General features: G+C 38.6%; 1 protein-coding gene across 3 annotated transcripts in view; it reads right to left on the minus strand.

Annotated features, from left to right (window-relative positions):
• The window catches only part of DOCK1 (dedicator of cytokinesis 1), a 551011-nt gene that overhangs the window by 225734 nt on the left and 309774 nt on the right, over positions 1 to 15503 (minus strand). For all 3 annotated transcript variants that reach the window (XM_073354059.2, XM_073354058.2, XM_078853851.1), the window contains exon 29: positions 2759 to 2853. In XM_073354059.2, coding sequence (XP_073210160.1) covers positions 2759 to 2853 — 95 coding nt within the window. The remainder of the gene's footprint in view (positions 1 to 2758; positions 2854 to 15503) is intronic.

Here is a 15503-nt window from a genome sequence, read left to right on the forward strand (position 1 = left end):
CTCTCTCTGTTTTGCTGGGTACATAATTAGCATGTTAATTTTTCTACAACCACAATCTCCCATATTTTTGAACCATTCCTCAATGGTTGGGCTATTTTTTCTTTTTCCATTGAGAGGCTACCAATAGCCAAGAAGCTACTAGCAGATAAGAGATTAATTCTTGAGTTCCGCATGTAGTTTTGTATTATACAAGTAAAAAGAATTATAGAATTATACAAGTAAAATGATTTTGAAGTAGGTACATTACTAAATTTGTAGATACAAATTTTCAAAAGTTCTCCTTAATTTTACCCAAATATTTGCAAGGGTTCTTCTTCATCTATTCAATATTTATCTGTACACAAGAGTATTCCAATGTGCAAACTGTGTAACTGTGTCTCTAACTGTAAGATTTTCTGGGCAAAATTAAAAGGTGTCCTTTGAAAGGCTGCCCCATACTGCCAGATCACAACAGTATTAAAACTACTGAAATAAATTAATGAACTAGTACACACTTTTTAATTATTTTTTTTAATAGTGGTGTGGCACTGTGTACTCAGATTCAATATCTACTGAAGACAGGAAGCTATTTCTGCCTGACAGATCTGCTATATGTTACTGGATGTTTTAGTGACTCTTTTCCAATAGTAGGTTGAAAACAAAAACTAGACAGGAAGATATTTTCAAAATGTAGTTTTATATTTTTGGAATCCCCACCCTACTTTAGAAGTTAAAGAGTTTAATCCATTTCAGAAACATACACAAAGATGCATTTAATTAAAATGCTCACATTACCATTAAATTTAGGTAAAGAAGTTAAACTTAGAGATGAACAAGCCTCTATACATCTCTCTGGAGAACTGTCAACACAAACAAGCTTGTGAATACAACATTCTTTTAGCCTGTACCTTCTTCAAATAATGTCTCTAAAAGTATGGGAATAATAGCAGAGACGACCCTAACATTGTGACAGTACAGCTGGCCTTTCTGCTTTTTCAGGAAGTAATGTCCAGTATAGAAAAATACACATAAGCCGCACATTGTAGGTACCAGAAGACCAGGCAAGAATCAGCTTCCTGCAGGCCTCTGCACACTCCTGTCTCCAGAGTTATTCTAGTTCAGACACTGTCTTCATTCCACCTCTATACTAAGTTGTTGCAGACCTTTATTCAGTTGTACTGTATTAAAGTTACTTGCCATAATCCGAGACTACAAACACCATGCTTGAAAATACTGCTAAATTTGCTGAACTATATGTTAAAAAAAAAGTAATTTTTTTGCTACTATAATTTCAAATTGGTAACACACAGACAAAAAAACCCCAAACAAAACAAAACTCCAAACAAACATTCACAAGGCATTTGGCCCTGCCACTTGGGAAATTTGGGTTCAATTCCAGGACAAATATTTCATTCTCAGCACTGGCAGAATCCTGGGAAAACATTGTCAAGTTTGGGGAAAGAAGCATATCAGTGTCTTAACAGTAATTGCTGCATGACTAGTAAGTGGGGCCAACAGGCTGTAAATAGAACCCTTTCCAGTGCTGCCTCAATTCTTCTTAAAATGATGGTGCACAGAGAAAAGGGCAGGGCGGGGGGGAGAGATATTTTCAGGATTTCAGCAAGGGCTGTGGGATAACATATGCTGTGAAGGCTCCTATGGTGATCTCTGCATATTATAAATCTGCAGTAAAATCCTCAAAGTAGCTGGAGTTTATGAACAGGAGACCACATTTAAGACCTGAACAAAAAATCTAGTAGGTTTAAGTCCACATTATCAACTAATTTGAAAAAGTTCTTTACGCAAAACACAGTGTTTTTTGAGTTACAGCAGGACAAACATGTTTGACCATAGCCACTAAACATAAATTCAAGGATGGCTGAATTCATTTTAATCCAATTTATTACCCATAATAAAATTCATTCAGGAGGGGAGTTCTCATATGCCAAGTTTCAAGTTTCAGTGGATTTTTATGGCAAAAGTATAACCCCAATTTTATGGGTTAATAGGGTAAAAACTGACAACGTTTAAGCCATGATAGCTAACAGTAAGCACAAAATATTTCTCCAAGCAACATGGAAACAAGATGCTTTTTTAAAAACTTGCATCAAAGTGAACAAAAATGTGTGGGAGATATTTACTAAAATGGCAAATGCAAAATATTCCACTGAATCCTGTTAAATAATAACTAAATAACGAAAAACAGAGAAGCAGTGACAAAGCAAAAACACCATGATTTGAAAGATTAGCAACCTGTCACTTCATTATCAAGCTGATGGGGACAGGTTTTAAATCCCTGCTCTTTCAATTAGGATGTATGAAAATGCATTATCTACATGTTAACAACATCAAAACACTCTCACGGCAGATGCTCAACCCTGCACAGTAGCCATTTATTTCTGAAATATGTGATGTACAAACACATGTATCCTGACTGGAGTAGTATTGGAAATTCAATTAACTAATAATAATATTAAAAATGTTGGTTTAATTTTCCTCCTCCACAATCTGTTCTAAAATTGTTGGTGTACATTTTTTTTTAAAATGACACCCTCCCTTGATTTGTGATGGACCTGAAGAGCAATGCTTTACTGCTTCTGTTTCAATAACAGGTCTACTGCAATCTCTAGAGCCAATTTTTCAAATAATTATTTGCATCACAGAAAAAAAAATCTCTGCTGCATTGTGTGTGAGACTGTTTCTAAGCAACACTGTTGTTTCAGATCAAACATGAAATAGTCATCTCAGTAAAGGTCCAGCACTTTTTCTCTGTACTTACTTATTCTGCATCATGTTCATTATAACCCAGTCGAAGGGATAGACATTCTTCCCAATGAGATTCTTGAACATGATGAATGTTTCCATCAGAAAGTCCTAAAATAAGAGGGAAAACATTTGAAAAAGGCCACTCTTTCAGATCAAATGTGATACCATATGGCTGATGAAAACTCACTTGATTAATGACTAAATTCAAAAAGGTATCTCTTGCTTTGTTGAATGAAAAAAATACAAACTACTGTTAAGGTAAACTGTATATTAATTCTATGATAATTATATTATTTATCCCTTTCAGAAGATAGCTGTAACAAGTATAGGTTTTTTTTCTTTTTTTAAACTAAAATAGTTCTATATTGTAATAAACCAATTCATTATATAATTCCATGAAAAAGAACAAATGACAAAATTAATCAAATTGAAATTCTTTGTTGAAGGTGGTTCCAGCTCTCATTGATAAGCATGTGGTTAAGGATAAGCATGAAGTCTTACAAAATGGACTTCATAGTACATTTCAACGTATCACACCAGTCAAAGAAGAATAGATGTATAGAATTGGGATCTGTCAATCCTGTTTTGAATATAAATGTTGAAACCAACTATCTGTATATGTAAAAAGAGGGAGGAAGATGGTTTTAAAAATATTTCTTATGTTAACCCAAAAAGGGTCCAATTATTCAAAAGTATTCACTGGTGAGCAGGTGCATTCTCCAGTGTAGACTTGTTTTAAAAGTTATGCTCTGGTTCGAATTAGAATTAATTCATGGAAGTCCTATGGCTGTGTTATATGAGAGATCAGAGTAGACGATAATTTTAGGCTCCCCCTAAAAAGAGACACGAATTTGGTTCTGCAAGAGAGAAACTGATTCTGCACAATATATGCTTGGTGGCATTGGCCAGTTGATTTTTGTATAGACATGAAGAAGAAAAAACTCTCTGGAGAAAGAAAGTTATGCAATTTATATGTGCTGTGAAGCACCTAGCACAATTTGCGGTGCTGTAAAAATAATAATGCGTATTAACATGTAACATCAAAACTGCAGAAAATATGCAGACAGCCGGAAAGAGCTTATGCAACAGCTCCTCGTCCCACAGAATGTACCACCTAGTCCCACTGAACTTTTTATTCTTGATACAATTGTCTCAGTTTTCTAGTCCAAGCCTATTTCCTGTGCTGGAGCTTACATGGAACCTTGTTCAACACCATCTCTTCAAAATGCTTCTCCAGATTTCTCCAACATAGAAAAATGACAACTGTCTGTCTTTTCATGCAAGACAGTGTTCTCCCATTTGTCTGTCCATTCAAAGTCTTAATGGAACTCCATCCTTGTTTGAGTTAATCTTTCTTGCTCATTGTCCTTTTAAACATTTTAACACTGGTATGAGTCCTGGTATTGAATATACCCTGGGAATGTGTTATTGCTTTCCCTAGAATATTAGAAGAGGTTCATGTTTCCAGGATATACAGCTCTCCCTGGTCAATATTAGAAATACTGCCATTGACCAGCCAGGGAATTTCTCACCTCCAAGAACCAAGGAGTTCCTAAGTATGCTCAGCAGCTGTACAGCGTGGTGGGAGTGAGAGAAGGATGACTGATTTAGAATGTCTTGTGCAGCATTCTGCAGCAACCAAAGGAGGAAATATTTCACGTATTTTTATCTGATGAATCATAATTAGGTGCAATGTCTATACAGCCAAAGAGGCCCACAAAACATCAGATGGCAGAGAATATGAATTTTAAAGAAACACCACTAGGTGAGTAAAACAGCTAATGGTAAAATTACTCTCCATAACACATCAGTAAAAGAAGACATTCTGACATTAAAAGAATTGACTTTCCAGACTTCCAGAGTTTTCAACTGCTAATCGTTAATATGAGATGCTACTGCTGCACAAGCCAAAATTCATTTCAGGTAAATACTTCACTAGCTCAGTAAATGTGTCCTCAGTTTAGTGATCAAACTGCGTACTTCACAGCTAGTTTTTCAGATATAAGTTACAAATTTTTAATGATCATATTGCATATTTTGTTGACTGGAATCATGCAGTATTTCTTTCATTAAACTATGTTTTTACTACATGAAATGGTTGATTTCCTTGTTGATCCTGCTTCATGGCTTAATAACTGAGATTTCAGTGGGAGTTGTACTCATGTGAATGAGGGGAAATTTGGGCCCATAGAGTTTATCTTTTTGAATATTTTACGAATGCAGATACATACTTTCCTGGTTTCTTATAGCAGATTTCATTTTGTACTTTATTAGTTCTGCTAGATGCTTCAGCTGTGGAGTTTTTGCACACTTTGCTGATCAAGCTGCATGTGGTGGCAGATGAATTTTTCATGCATTTTGCTGATCGACTTGCATACTTTACTGACCATGAAGGTGATGTAATGTTTGATTTGTGCTAATTTGCTGATTCAGCCACATATTTAATCTATTGACATTTACACTTTAATAATCCCATTTTCGCAAAGGTACTTTAATCATCAGCATGTAAAGTTTATTGAATAGAATTTATACCCTCTGAAGTTTACTTATTCATCATGTATTTTTATCAGTGCTCTCTTGGCAGTTTAGATTTTATCCTTCCTCTATGAAAAGAAGTTGATTTTGTGCCAGCATGGCTTGCATTATGAGCAAAAATCTGGATTTTATTTTTAATCATCCGCTCATGCTATGTTTCCTCAGCAACCTTTAAGGTAAGAGACTTTTAGTGGTAGTTTGAGCCAATACAAAATGCTCTAACTGTAAAGCAAGGATACAGAATCAAATTGTAGGAGCAAACCATGCAACTCTTTCTTCATTATAGCCCAGCTTCTAACTTCTGCCCACCTGATATGTCACTGGGTACAAGAAAGGTCTGAAGCCCTATTGGCTGCTGCACCAGTGAGCTTCACACTGGTGACAGTGAAGGGGCATCTCTGAGACGATGGGTCCCATTTGCAATCTTTCGGTTTTTTTTAACAAAGGGAAAGGGAGAGGATTACGGACAGTGTGTAGACAGATGAATAGGACTTACAAACAGATCAGGGTGAGGAAAGGGAATGGAGAGCAATTTAGTTCTGTGTCCTTTAAACACTGTTTAGCTGGGATTGGTGTGAAAAAAAGAAGGTGGCAATTTTCCTTTTTTCAGCTGACTATCCAGCAAGCCCAATATATGAAGATCTCTAGAATGGTAGATTATAGGATTCATTTTCAAATCGTCTTCCATTATCACAGGCTCTGCCACATGTATACGTCTGTTGTATAAACCCTAGGGCAATCTATATCTATAGTGACAAGTTTCAGAGTAGCAGCCGTGTTAGCCTGTATTCGCAAAAAGAAAAGGAGTACTTGTGGCACCTTAGAGACTAACCAATTTATTTGAGCATAAGCTTTCGTGAGCTACAGCTCACTTCATCGGATGCATTCAGTGGAAAATACACTGAATGCATCCGATGAAGTGAGCTGTAGCTCACGAAAGCTTATGCTCAAATAAATTGGTTAGTCTCTAAGGTGCCACAAGTACTCCTTTTCTTATATCTATAGTGTATGCTTGAAAGCATCTTTGTGAGTCAGATCACTATACTCTAGAACAGGAAAACATTCATTTTACAAATCCAAAAATGTAAGACGACTGACTTGTTCCTAAAGAAATGTAAATTGGTTCTGATGCCTTCTATGTATTTACTATTGCAATAGTTTGAGACATACTGTGAAAAAGGCAAAACAAGTTTCAGAGCGATTCAGTCAGCATCCTAAACCATGGATTGAGTGGAGTAATATGCAAAGACGAGACTGAACACCAATAATTAGGGCCCTACCAAATTCACGGTCCATTTTAGTCAATTTCATGGTCATAGTATTTTAAAAATTGTAAACTTCATGATTTCAGCAATTTAAACCTGAAATTTCATGGTGTTGTATTTGTAGGGGTCCTGACCCAAAAAGTAGTTGTGAGGAGGGGTCACAAGGTTATTGCAGAGGGGGTTGCGGTAATGCTACTTTTACTTCCTCACTGCTGCTGGAGGCGGCACTCCCTTTGGAGCTGTGCAGCTGGAGAGCACCAGCTGCTGGCTGGGAGCCCAACTCTGAAGGCAGAGTCGCTGCCAGCAGCAACGCAGAAGTAGGGATGGCCCAATTGCCACCCTTACTTCTGTGCTGCAGCCTGCAGACCTAGCTCCTTAGTCAGCAGCCACCATTCTCTGGCTGCCCAGTTCTGGAGGCAGCAGCGCAAAAGTAAGGGTGGCATGGTTCTGACATTATTGCCACCCTTACTTCTGCGCTGCTACTGGCAGGGTGCCACCTTCAAAACTGGGTGCCCGACCAACAGCTGCCACTCTCTAGCCACCCAGCTCTGAGGGCAGTGCAGAAGTAAGGCTGGCAATACCGCAACCCCCTAAAATAACCTTGCCACCTCCCAGCAACTTCTTTTTGCGTCAGGACCTCCAATTTGAGAAACGCTGGTCTGCCTCATGAAATCTGTATAGTATAGGGTAAAAGCACACAAAAGACTAGATTTCACAGGGGGAGACCAGGTTTCACAGTCCATGACATGTTTTTCAATTTGGTAGGGCCCTAGCAGACGATTTTAACTAATCATATGATGACCTTCCTGAACAAGCAAAGAGTGATAACCTCAGATTGAAGCTGTTTTGAAATGAAAGAATTTTAAATCACACTGCAGTAGTGTAGACTAATCTCAAACTGATAAGGAGAGAGAAGCTTGTACCAGAGAGTTAAGTTTATGAATTTAGCCATTTTTACAAAGAGCAGATAACTCAAGATATCACACAGCAAATTTGGCATCACTTGTTATTCCTAAATCAGAATAGTATAGTTTGTTATGGTCAAATCCTTCATGCCTACAAGGCAGTCCTAAGCCAATGTACGGCCTCTTCCCAAGACCCTGAATAGCCTCAAGGAACAAAAATAGTTTCAGTGCAAAGAGCAAAATCCAAAATGCCATCTATTAAAAAAAGCCCTTATTATAACAATACATATTCAGTATAAAACAAAACAAGTTTAATCTTTTTTTAAAGAAGCAATAAAAACTGTAAAATAGATTCCATGGCATAATAAGAGTAACACTTCTTAAATTATAGTCAGATTTACAAATTACGGTGATGAAGTAAAATGAAACCATGGTCTGAAATCAACAAGATGAAATCCAATAAAGGAAAGTGCAAAGTACTTCCCTTAGGAAGGAAAAATCAAACGTACAGCTACAAAATGTGGAATAAGTGGCTAGGTGGTAGTACTGCTGAAAAAAGATCTGGGAGGTTATAGTGGATCACAAAATGAATCCAAGTCAACAATGTGATGCAGTTGCAAAACAGGATAATATTCTGGGTTGTATTAACTGGAGTGTCACATGTAAGACATGAGGGATAATAGTCTTCCTCTATTTGGCACTGGTGAGACTTCAGCTGGAGTACTGGATGCCAAACTTTAGGAGATATATGGACAAACTGGAGAGTCCAGAGGACAGCAACAAAAATGAAAAAAGGTTTAGACATGACCTGACATGAGGAAAAATTAAAAAACCAGGGTATGTTTAGTCTTGAGAAAAGAAGACTGAGGGGGGACCTGATAGCAGTCTTCAAATACATTTAGGACTATTATAAAGAGTATAGGGATCAATTGTTCTCTGTCTTCACTGAAGCAGCAAGATATTAGTAAAAACTTTGTAACTATTAGAGTAGGTAAGCTCTGGAATAGGGCTCCAAGCGAGGCTGTGGAATCCCCATCATTGGAGGTTTTTAAGAACTGATTATACAAACACTTGTCAGGGAGGACCTAGGTAAATTTTGTCCTGCCTCAGCACAGTGGGGGAACTTGATGATTTCTCATGGTCGCTTCCAGCCCTACATTTCTATGATTCTATGATGTAAAAATCTCACTTATGCTGAAGGAGAAAGTGACCCGATATAGTATATGGCCAAATATCCTTGGGGAGTTCTTCTTAAGAAAAAGTTAAAATTCATAGAGCTGTGAATATACTTCAGTGATGCCCCCACACGACTGGGAAGTGTCAATCCATAGATAGTTCTTATCTTTTGAAAATGCGCACATTCTACAGCATAAAGTTAATCTTTGTTCCAGTTACATTCCCGTTTTGGGCTCAGGGCTACTGACCTGTACATACTCTCTACCTATGTTTGGTCACCAGAAAAATCAACTCTATAAACCAGATTTTCAGGAAGCAGGTGAAAGTGCTAGCATCACCCATTGCTAAATATCACCCTATTTTGTATTGCCCAGATGATGAGAAATCAAATACTGAGCACAGTCCAATTTATGACAGGATGACTGGTTGATGCCATATTCAGATAAGCTGTCATGATTCTATGTAGTTTTACTTTGTCATTCAAATGAAATGACCACAAATCTCTAAGAATATCGGGGTATTTGAGATATCCCAACAGTGGAGAAAAAAACAGTTACCACAGTATCTATGGTTCTTTGGCAGTGTTACCTCTCTATGTTCATACTTGGAGGTGTGCCCCAGCTCTGAGGAGCTTCCAGTACATTCTAGAAAGTTATGCCCACTAGGGCTGCAAAAAAACCCTCTTGGGACACTCAAAGTTGACATTATAAAAGGGCCATGCAGCCCAAATCATCTCAGCTCCTTACAGTAAGCAGAGTTCAGTAGTACTCCACTGAAGGACATCCTTTGGGCAGGTCTAAAAATGGACCTTGACTTTCCTAGATCATCTTTTCATAGATTTTCATAAGGGAGCACTATGATCATCTAACTCTGACCTTTTGCATAACACAGGCCATAAAATTTAAATCAACATCAAGATGGACTGAGGTAGAATATATATTTTACAAAGATATCTGATTTTAATTTAAAGACTTCAAATGATGGAGCCTCAATCATAGCCTGAGGTAAGCTGTTCTAATGATAAATCACCCTCACTTAAAAAGTTGTTCATTATTTCTTGTCTGAATTTGTCCACCTTTAACTTCCAGCTACAAGACTTCATTATGCCTCTATGTTCGATTAAAGAGCCATGTACTATCAGAAATTATCTCTGTATGTAGAAACTTATGGACTGTGATTAAGTCACCTCTTCATCTTTTGTGACCCCCACACTCCAAGGGGTGAGCCCAAAGGCCCTGGCAGAAAGGCTGCCAAAACCTTGGGTTAAAGAGCCTCAGGGCAGGACTCTGTAAGCCTTCATCAGAAGGGTACATGCTCAGGGGAATATCTATATGCTCCAGTAGTTGCACTGACGGTCCTATACTAACCAAAAAGGAAGGAAAAGAACTAGGAGTTCTACGAATTTGGAACATGGGAAAGGCAAAAGAGCACTCAACGCTGATGATGCCATGGTAGGCAATTCTTTATATGAAATCTAAGCCTTGATTTCAATATTCATTATTGTATGATATATTTTTAAATGACACTGTTTTAAAAGAATAAATGGTATCTCAGAGTTAAATGTCAAGAGGTACTCAAGAGTCCGTTCTGAACATAACCAATACAAATACCATTTTAACACAGCAACTTAACTTTTCCCTCTTACTAACAAGCAACATGAATGTTTTCCTTTGAACAGGAAACTACACAATTTAAATAATAAAATACTACTAGCTATGTCAAAAAGGAAAAGTACTGATTTATTATTACACACTGAGTTACATACTGTAATTTCATGTTAGTATTTTGAACTGATAACTCTATTAGGTACTGTGCACATTAAAATACTAATCAGTTTATTCATTGTCATTACCATGCCATGAATTTGCTATTTTTTCTTTTCACCGGAGAATTATGATCCATTACCATTACACATCCAATCATATAATTTATGTTCTAACATTAATTTAACATATAATTATTTACCATTAACATCTTATACATTTAACATTTGTTATTATATTATCATATATATTACTCCCATGTAACAAATTATCATTTACAGATCAACAATTATATCACATCATTTCTTAAGAAGCAACATTTTAGTTCAAGGCAAAAAAAAAAAGTGTGCCAAAACTGATGACAGAAACATTTGTATTAGCATGTTTGCTAGTTTATAAGAAATTTTGGAAAGTATAAATGTGGGAGAAAAACTGTCTATATGAAGTGGACTCATAATACAGAGATGAAGCTCTCTTCCAAATAATAATCTAAGATAAAAAAATTTAGAACAGAGAATAATTTCTGATATAAAATCCAAGACCATATTCAATAGGAACTATGTATGAGGTAAAGACACAAGGGGGGGAAAGGGGATTGTTAGTGAACAACAGAGCAGTGGTAAAAGCAGACAACTCACTAATTCTTCTAACTAACAATTGTTAAATCATCACATTGTAAACTTCAAAACCATAAATGCTCTTTTTTTCCCCATAAGGAGATCAAACTGGTCAACTAAACTGATTTTCAGACCTGCTGAGGAAGTGAAAAAAATAAACAATGGGCGAATAGTCATATAAAACTTTGACAAACCCTCATTAATGCACTAGAATAATCAAAGGGATGTAATACTTACTCCTCTGATTCAAGCTATCTGCTTTTTGTTGCTCAGAATTGCAATTTGGAGATCCTGTTGGATCCTAGATTGCTTTCTTGTGTCGTGTTACAGCAGCAGACTAGAATGTTTTCCCATAATTGTTTGGCTAAGAGGCTGTGATTTTCTATTTTCTTTCAGAGATGGAATTTGGATTATTAATACACTTTATTTGGAACTACATCTGAAGGCCACTCAGAAATTCTAGGTAGCATAGAACAAGTAACTCAACAAAGCTCCTGACAGGAAGTGTTATGTTTTTGGATGTAACTGACGGTGTTAATCTTGCTTTAGAAAGCACTTTGTGTTTGTAGGTGGATCCTGAGCTAACTGTACCTACGTATCATAGGTAAAATTGGCAAGCCCTTAAGAGCTACAATTGTATAAATTAGATGGGAGTTACACACCTGTACAGTAACGGGAATTCACTGAAATGTTTTGTCCCTATGTTGCTCCATCTCTGGGATGTGCACATGCTCATGCACTCTTGATGGGAGATTTTTAGTTAGCAGTGTTTGCAGGTCCGTGCCTGCATCCTACGTATTCCCATACTCTGGTGTAAGGATATATAGGAAGCTGGCTGAAGAACAAGGTATTGAAGGGAAAATGACAAGAGGAAACAACTCTCTATAGGTTCAAATGGGGGTTTCCGTAGAGCACTGAGAACAAAGTTGAAGTCCATGGTGGAGCTGGCTCTTGGACAGGAGGGAAGAGATTGAACAAACCCTTGATAAATTTTGCAGTAATGGAGTGGGTGAAGACTGAGAACCCTTTGTTTAGGAACCCAAATTTTCTGGGAATTTGAGTAATAGAGGCATTGGGGATAAGCATATAGCAGGACCTAAGGCCAAGGAGTGACTAGGGCATCTCAAGTTGAGTAGTGGCTGCACCCTCCCTTGAACAGAAATGTTCGCACTTTGCACTGGATGGCATTGTGATGAGATTTGTGTCCCAATGACCCAAGACAGACTTATCTTCCAGAATACCTCACTGTTCAGTTCCCATTCATGGTCGATGCTGAAATTTCTGCTGAGGGAGTTCACTACAGTGTTCTCTAGACCTGGCAGATAAATCACAGAAATGTGTATGCAGTGTGATATGCACCTGTTCTATAGTTTTATGGAGTCAACACATAAGGACTGGGATCTTGCTCCTTCTTGTCAATTGATATAATAAATTGCTGCCTTGTTGTCCAGCATTTATTCTGATTGGATGGTCCTTGATATGGGTTGCGAAGCGTTGGCAAGAATAAGGAACTGCTCTGAGCTCCATTATGTTGATATGGAGGGTCACCACAAGAAGGGTCCATTCTCCATTCACCCTGAGCTGTGAGGTTGTGGGAGTGTGCGCCCTAACCTATCAGGGAAGTGTCTGTGGTGATAATCCTCGTGGGAGGAGGCTGTAGGAATAGAACTCCCACACACAACTTTTGTGGGTTCTTCCACCAAGGTAGAGAATTGAGGACGTTGGATAGACTGTGTTTGTTAGGGGTGTAGACAGTTCTCAACCAAGCCTGAAGACACTGAGAATGTAGTCTTGCTAAGGAAGTCATGAATGTAGAGGCTACTATATGGCCCAGAAGTTGTTGGCAACCTGTGGTTTACGGGCTCCGTTGAATTGTTGAAACAAGATTGGAGATTATGGTGAACCTGTCCTCGGGTAGATATGCTCTCTCAGAAGTAGAGTCCAGAGTGGCTCTGATTAAGTCTGTATGTTGAATGGGTATGAGGGTAGACTTTTCCACATTGAGGCGGAGGTCCAGTAAGTGGAACGGAGACAGGCTTTTTCTGGTTGTTGTCTGTGAGCAAACTTTCAGGAGCCAATCATCCAGTGAGGGGAAGACAATTATGCCCATCTTTTGAAGATAGGTTGCTGAGGCTGATAGAACTTTAGTGAATACCTTGGGGCAGTGTAAAAGCCAAAGGTTAAGACAGGATAGTGGTAGTGGTCCCTGCCTATCCCAAAACATCGGAATTGTTTGTGCAAGGGATGAATGGTGGCATGAAAATAGGCATCCTAAAGTTGAGGGACACAAACCAGTCTTTGGGATCCACGGGGGAGGAGGGGAAAAATCATTGCAAGGGTCCCCATTTTGAACCATGTGGAACGGATCATGGTGTTTAAAGTCCTGAGGTCCAGAATTGGTATCCAATCCCCATTTTTCTCAGGGATTCTACCAAGAATAGCAGCCTTTTCCGACTAGTCTAGTGGAACATGTTTGATCGCTCCCAGAGCTAAGGGGAATTGTGCCTGCTGACTTAAGAGGTCTTCATGAGAAGGGTCCCTGAAGAGGGACAGTAGGGGTGGTGGTAAGAAGCTAAACTGGATGGAATAGCTTGTAGAAATCGCTTCTAGAATCCATCTGTCTGAGGTTGTGTGTTCTAGAAAGGTGGGAAAGGGGAGAGATGATCCCCATAAGGTTGGAAGGGTAGGGGAATAGGTGCAGCTGTGTCATCAGCACCAAGCAAAGCCTAGAGAGATGCTTTGGCAACTGACTAACCTTCTGAAATGAAGCCCTACATTTTTTCTGTCTAACTGTGAAACCACTTGAGAACTGGCTATTCTGAACTGCAAAGAGTCTGAGGAGTCCAATCGTTTTAGCTTCTTGTTGGATGGGACACTGATGTTGCATGTTTCATTCCTTAACAGCCTGAACAACCAGAGAGTTGGGAGCAGAGTAGGAGAAAAACTGCTCCAAATCTCTGGTTGGAATGCAGTATTTTTTGGCTGGCTCATTTACATGTGGATGGGATAGCAGCTGGAGTTTGCCACACTGTGCATACTTGGGTAAGCAGAGCATCGCTGATGGGCGAGTAAGTGTATGAAGGTTATCAAATAAGGAATGTTGGGGCTCCTCCAACAGGATTTGTAAGGTGCCTGCTACTCTTTTTATAAAGTCTTGAAAGGCCTTAAAATCATCAGGGATAAGATGGTGGGGAGAGGCATGTCAGTCTCATCTAGTAAAGAAGAGGACTTCTGGGAGGGTAGTGTTTCTTCCTGTTCCACTAGTTCCTACTCTGTGAAATCTGGTCTCCCCCTGTGAAATCTGGTCTTGTGTGTGCTTTTACCCTTTACTATACAGATTTCAGCAGGAGCAGGGCTGAAACCCTAAGCCCCGGCAGGCGCCTTCTGCGGGGCTGAAGCCCCGAGTCCCAGCCCCTGGCAAGTGTGCCCCAGCTCTCAAACTTCTGAAGATTGTTGTATGCAGCTCGGAGGGCCAGTAAGTATGGCCACCCCTGCTATATACCCTCCTATCACAGCATGAGGGTGCCTAGACACTGATGATGAACATCTCCAATCAAGTGGGCACAGGCGAGCACACACCCTGACATGGATCACCCAGAGGGAAAATGCTCAAAGAAGAATCAGACACATGTAACTATAGAGTAGCATGTTGTTATGCTGAGCTATTTCCTTTACTCCTCTTTTTTCCTTTTTTCAAAAATAAAAATTTAAAACACACTAAAATGACATATTGCAGCAAGGATGAGTGAATTGTTGTATCAAGAAAAGCACCAATATTTTTCCTACAATAAAACTTCAGGCAAGAATATTAAATTACACAACGTTGAGGTTGCCAGAAATCAAGAAACCTGTTTTTCTCTTTTTGTATCTAACTCACTACAGTGAATAAAGAGACAAGGTGGGTGAAGTAATATCTTTTATTGGACCCAGCTTCTGTTGGTGAGAGAGAGAAACTTTCCAGACATACAAAGCTACTCTTCACGTCTGGGAAAGGTAAACCCAGGATCACAGCAACATGAAGGTGGAACAGATGGTTTAGCATAAGGAGTTAGCACAAATTGTAAGGTATCATTCAAGGTAGAGTGGCCTGTTAACACCTCTGTAGCCACTGCATACAGCGAATGAAGGTGGTTCTGAAATTAAAATATATCCAAAAACTGCTTAAAATGCTCTAACATGAAAACCCATTGTTCCTAAGTAACAGAATGTGTAATGTAAAGCAGATCAGATCTCAGCTTGTCTGCTGCTTGATGGATCTCGGCCAACAAGTTTGGTTGCTACTCTGCCTTATGCATTTGCCATATGGCAATGATAGTTCCAGGTCATTAGAGTTATCTGCTTAGCAATAAATTCCTGTTATGCTCTAATTATGTTGTATTATAGGTGGAGTTAAAGAATGATTACAAAAAAAATATATGATGAGCTTCAATCATTATTGCTGATTATTAAATGAGCGCACCTTTAAACTTAAAATGTTAGGTTATATGAATCAAATAC

This window comes from Lepidochelys kempii, chromosome 7 (genome assembly GCF_965140285.1).
Source record: "Lepidochelys kempii isolate rLepKem1 chromosome 7, rLepKem1.hap1, whole genome shotgun sequence".
Classification (NCBI taxonomy): Eukaryota; Metazoa; Chordata; order Testudines; family Cheloniidae; genus Lepidochelys; species Lepidochelys kempii.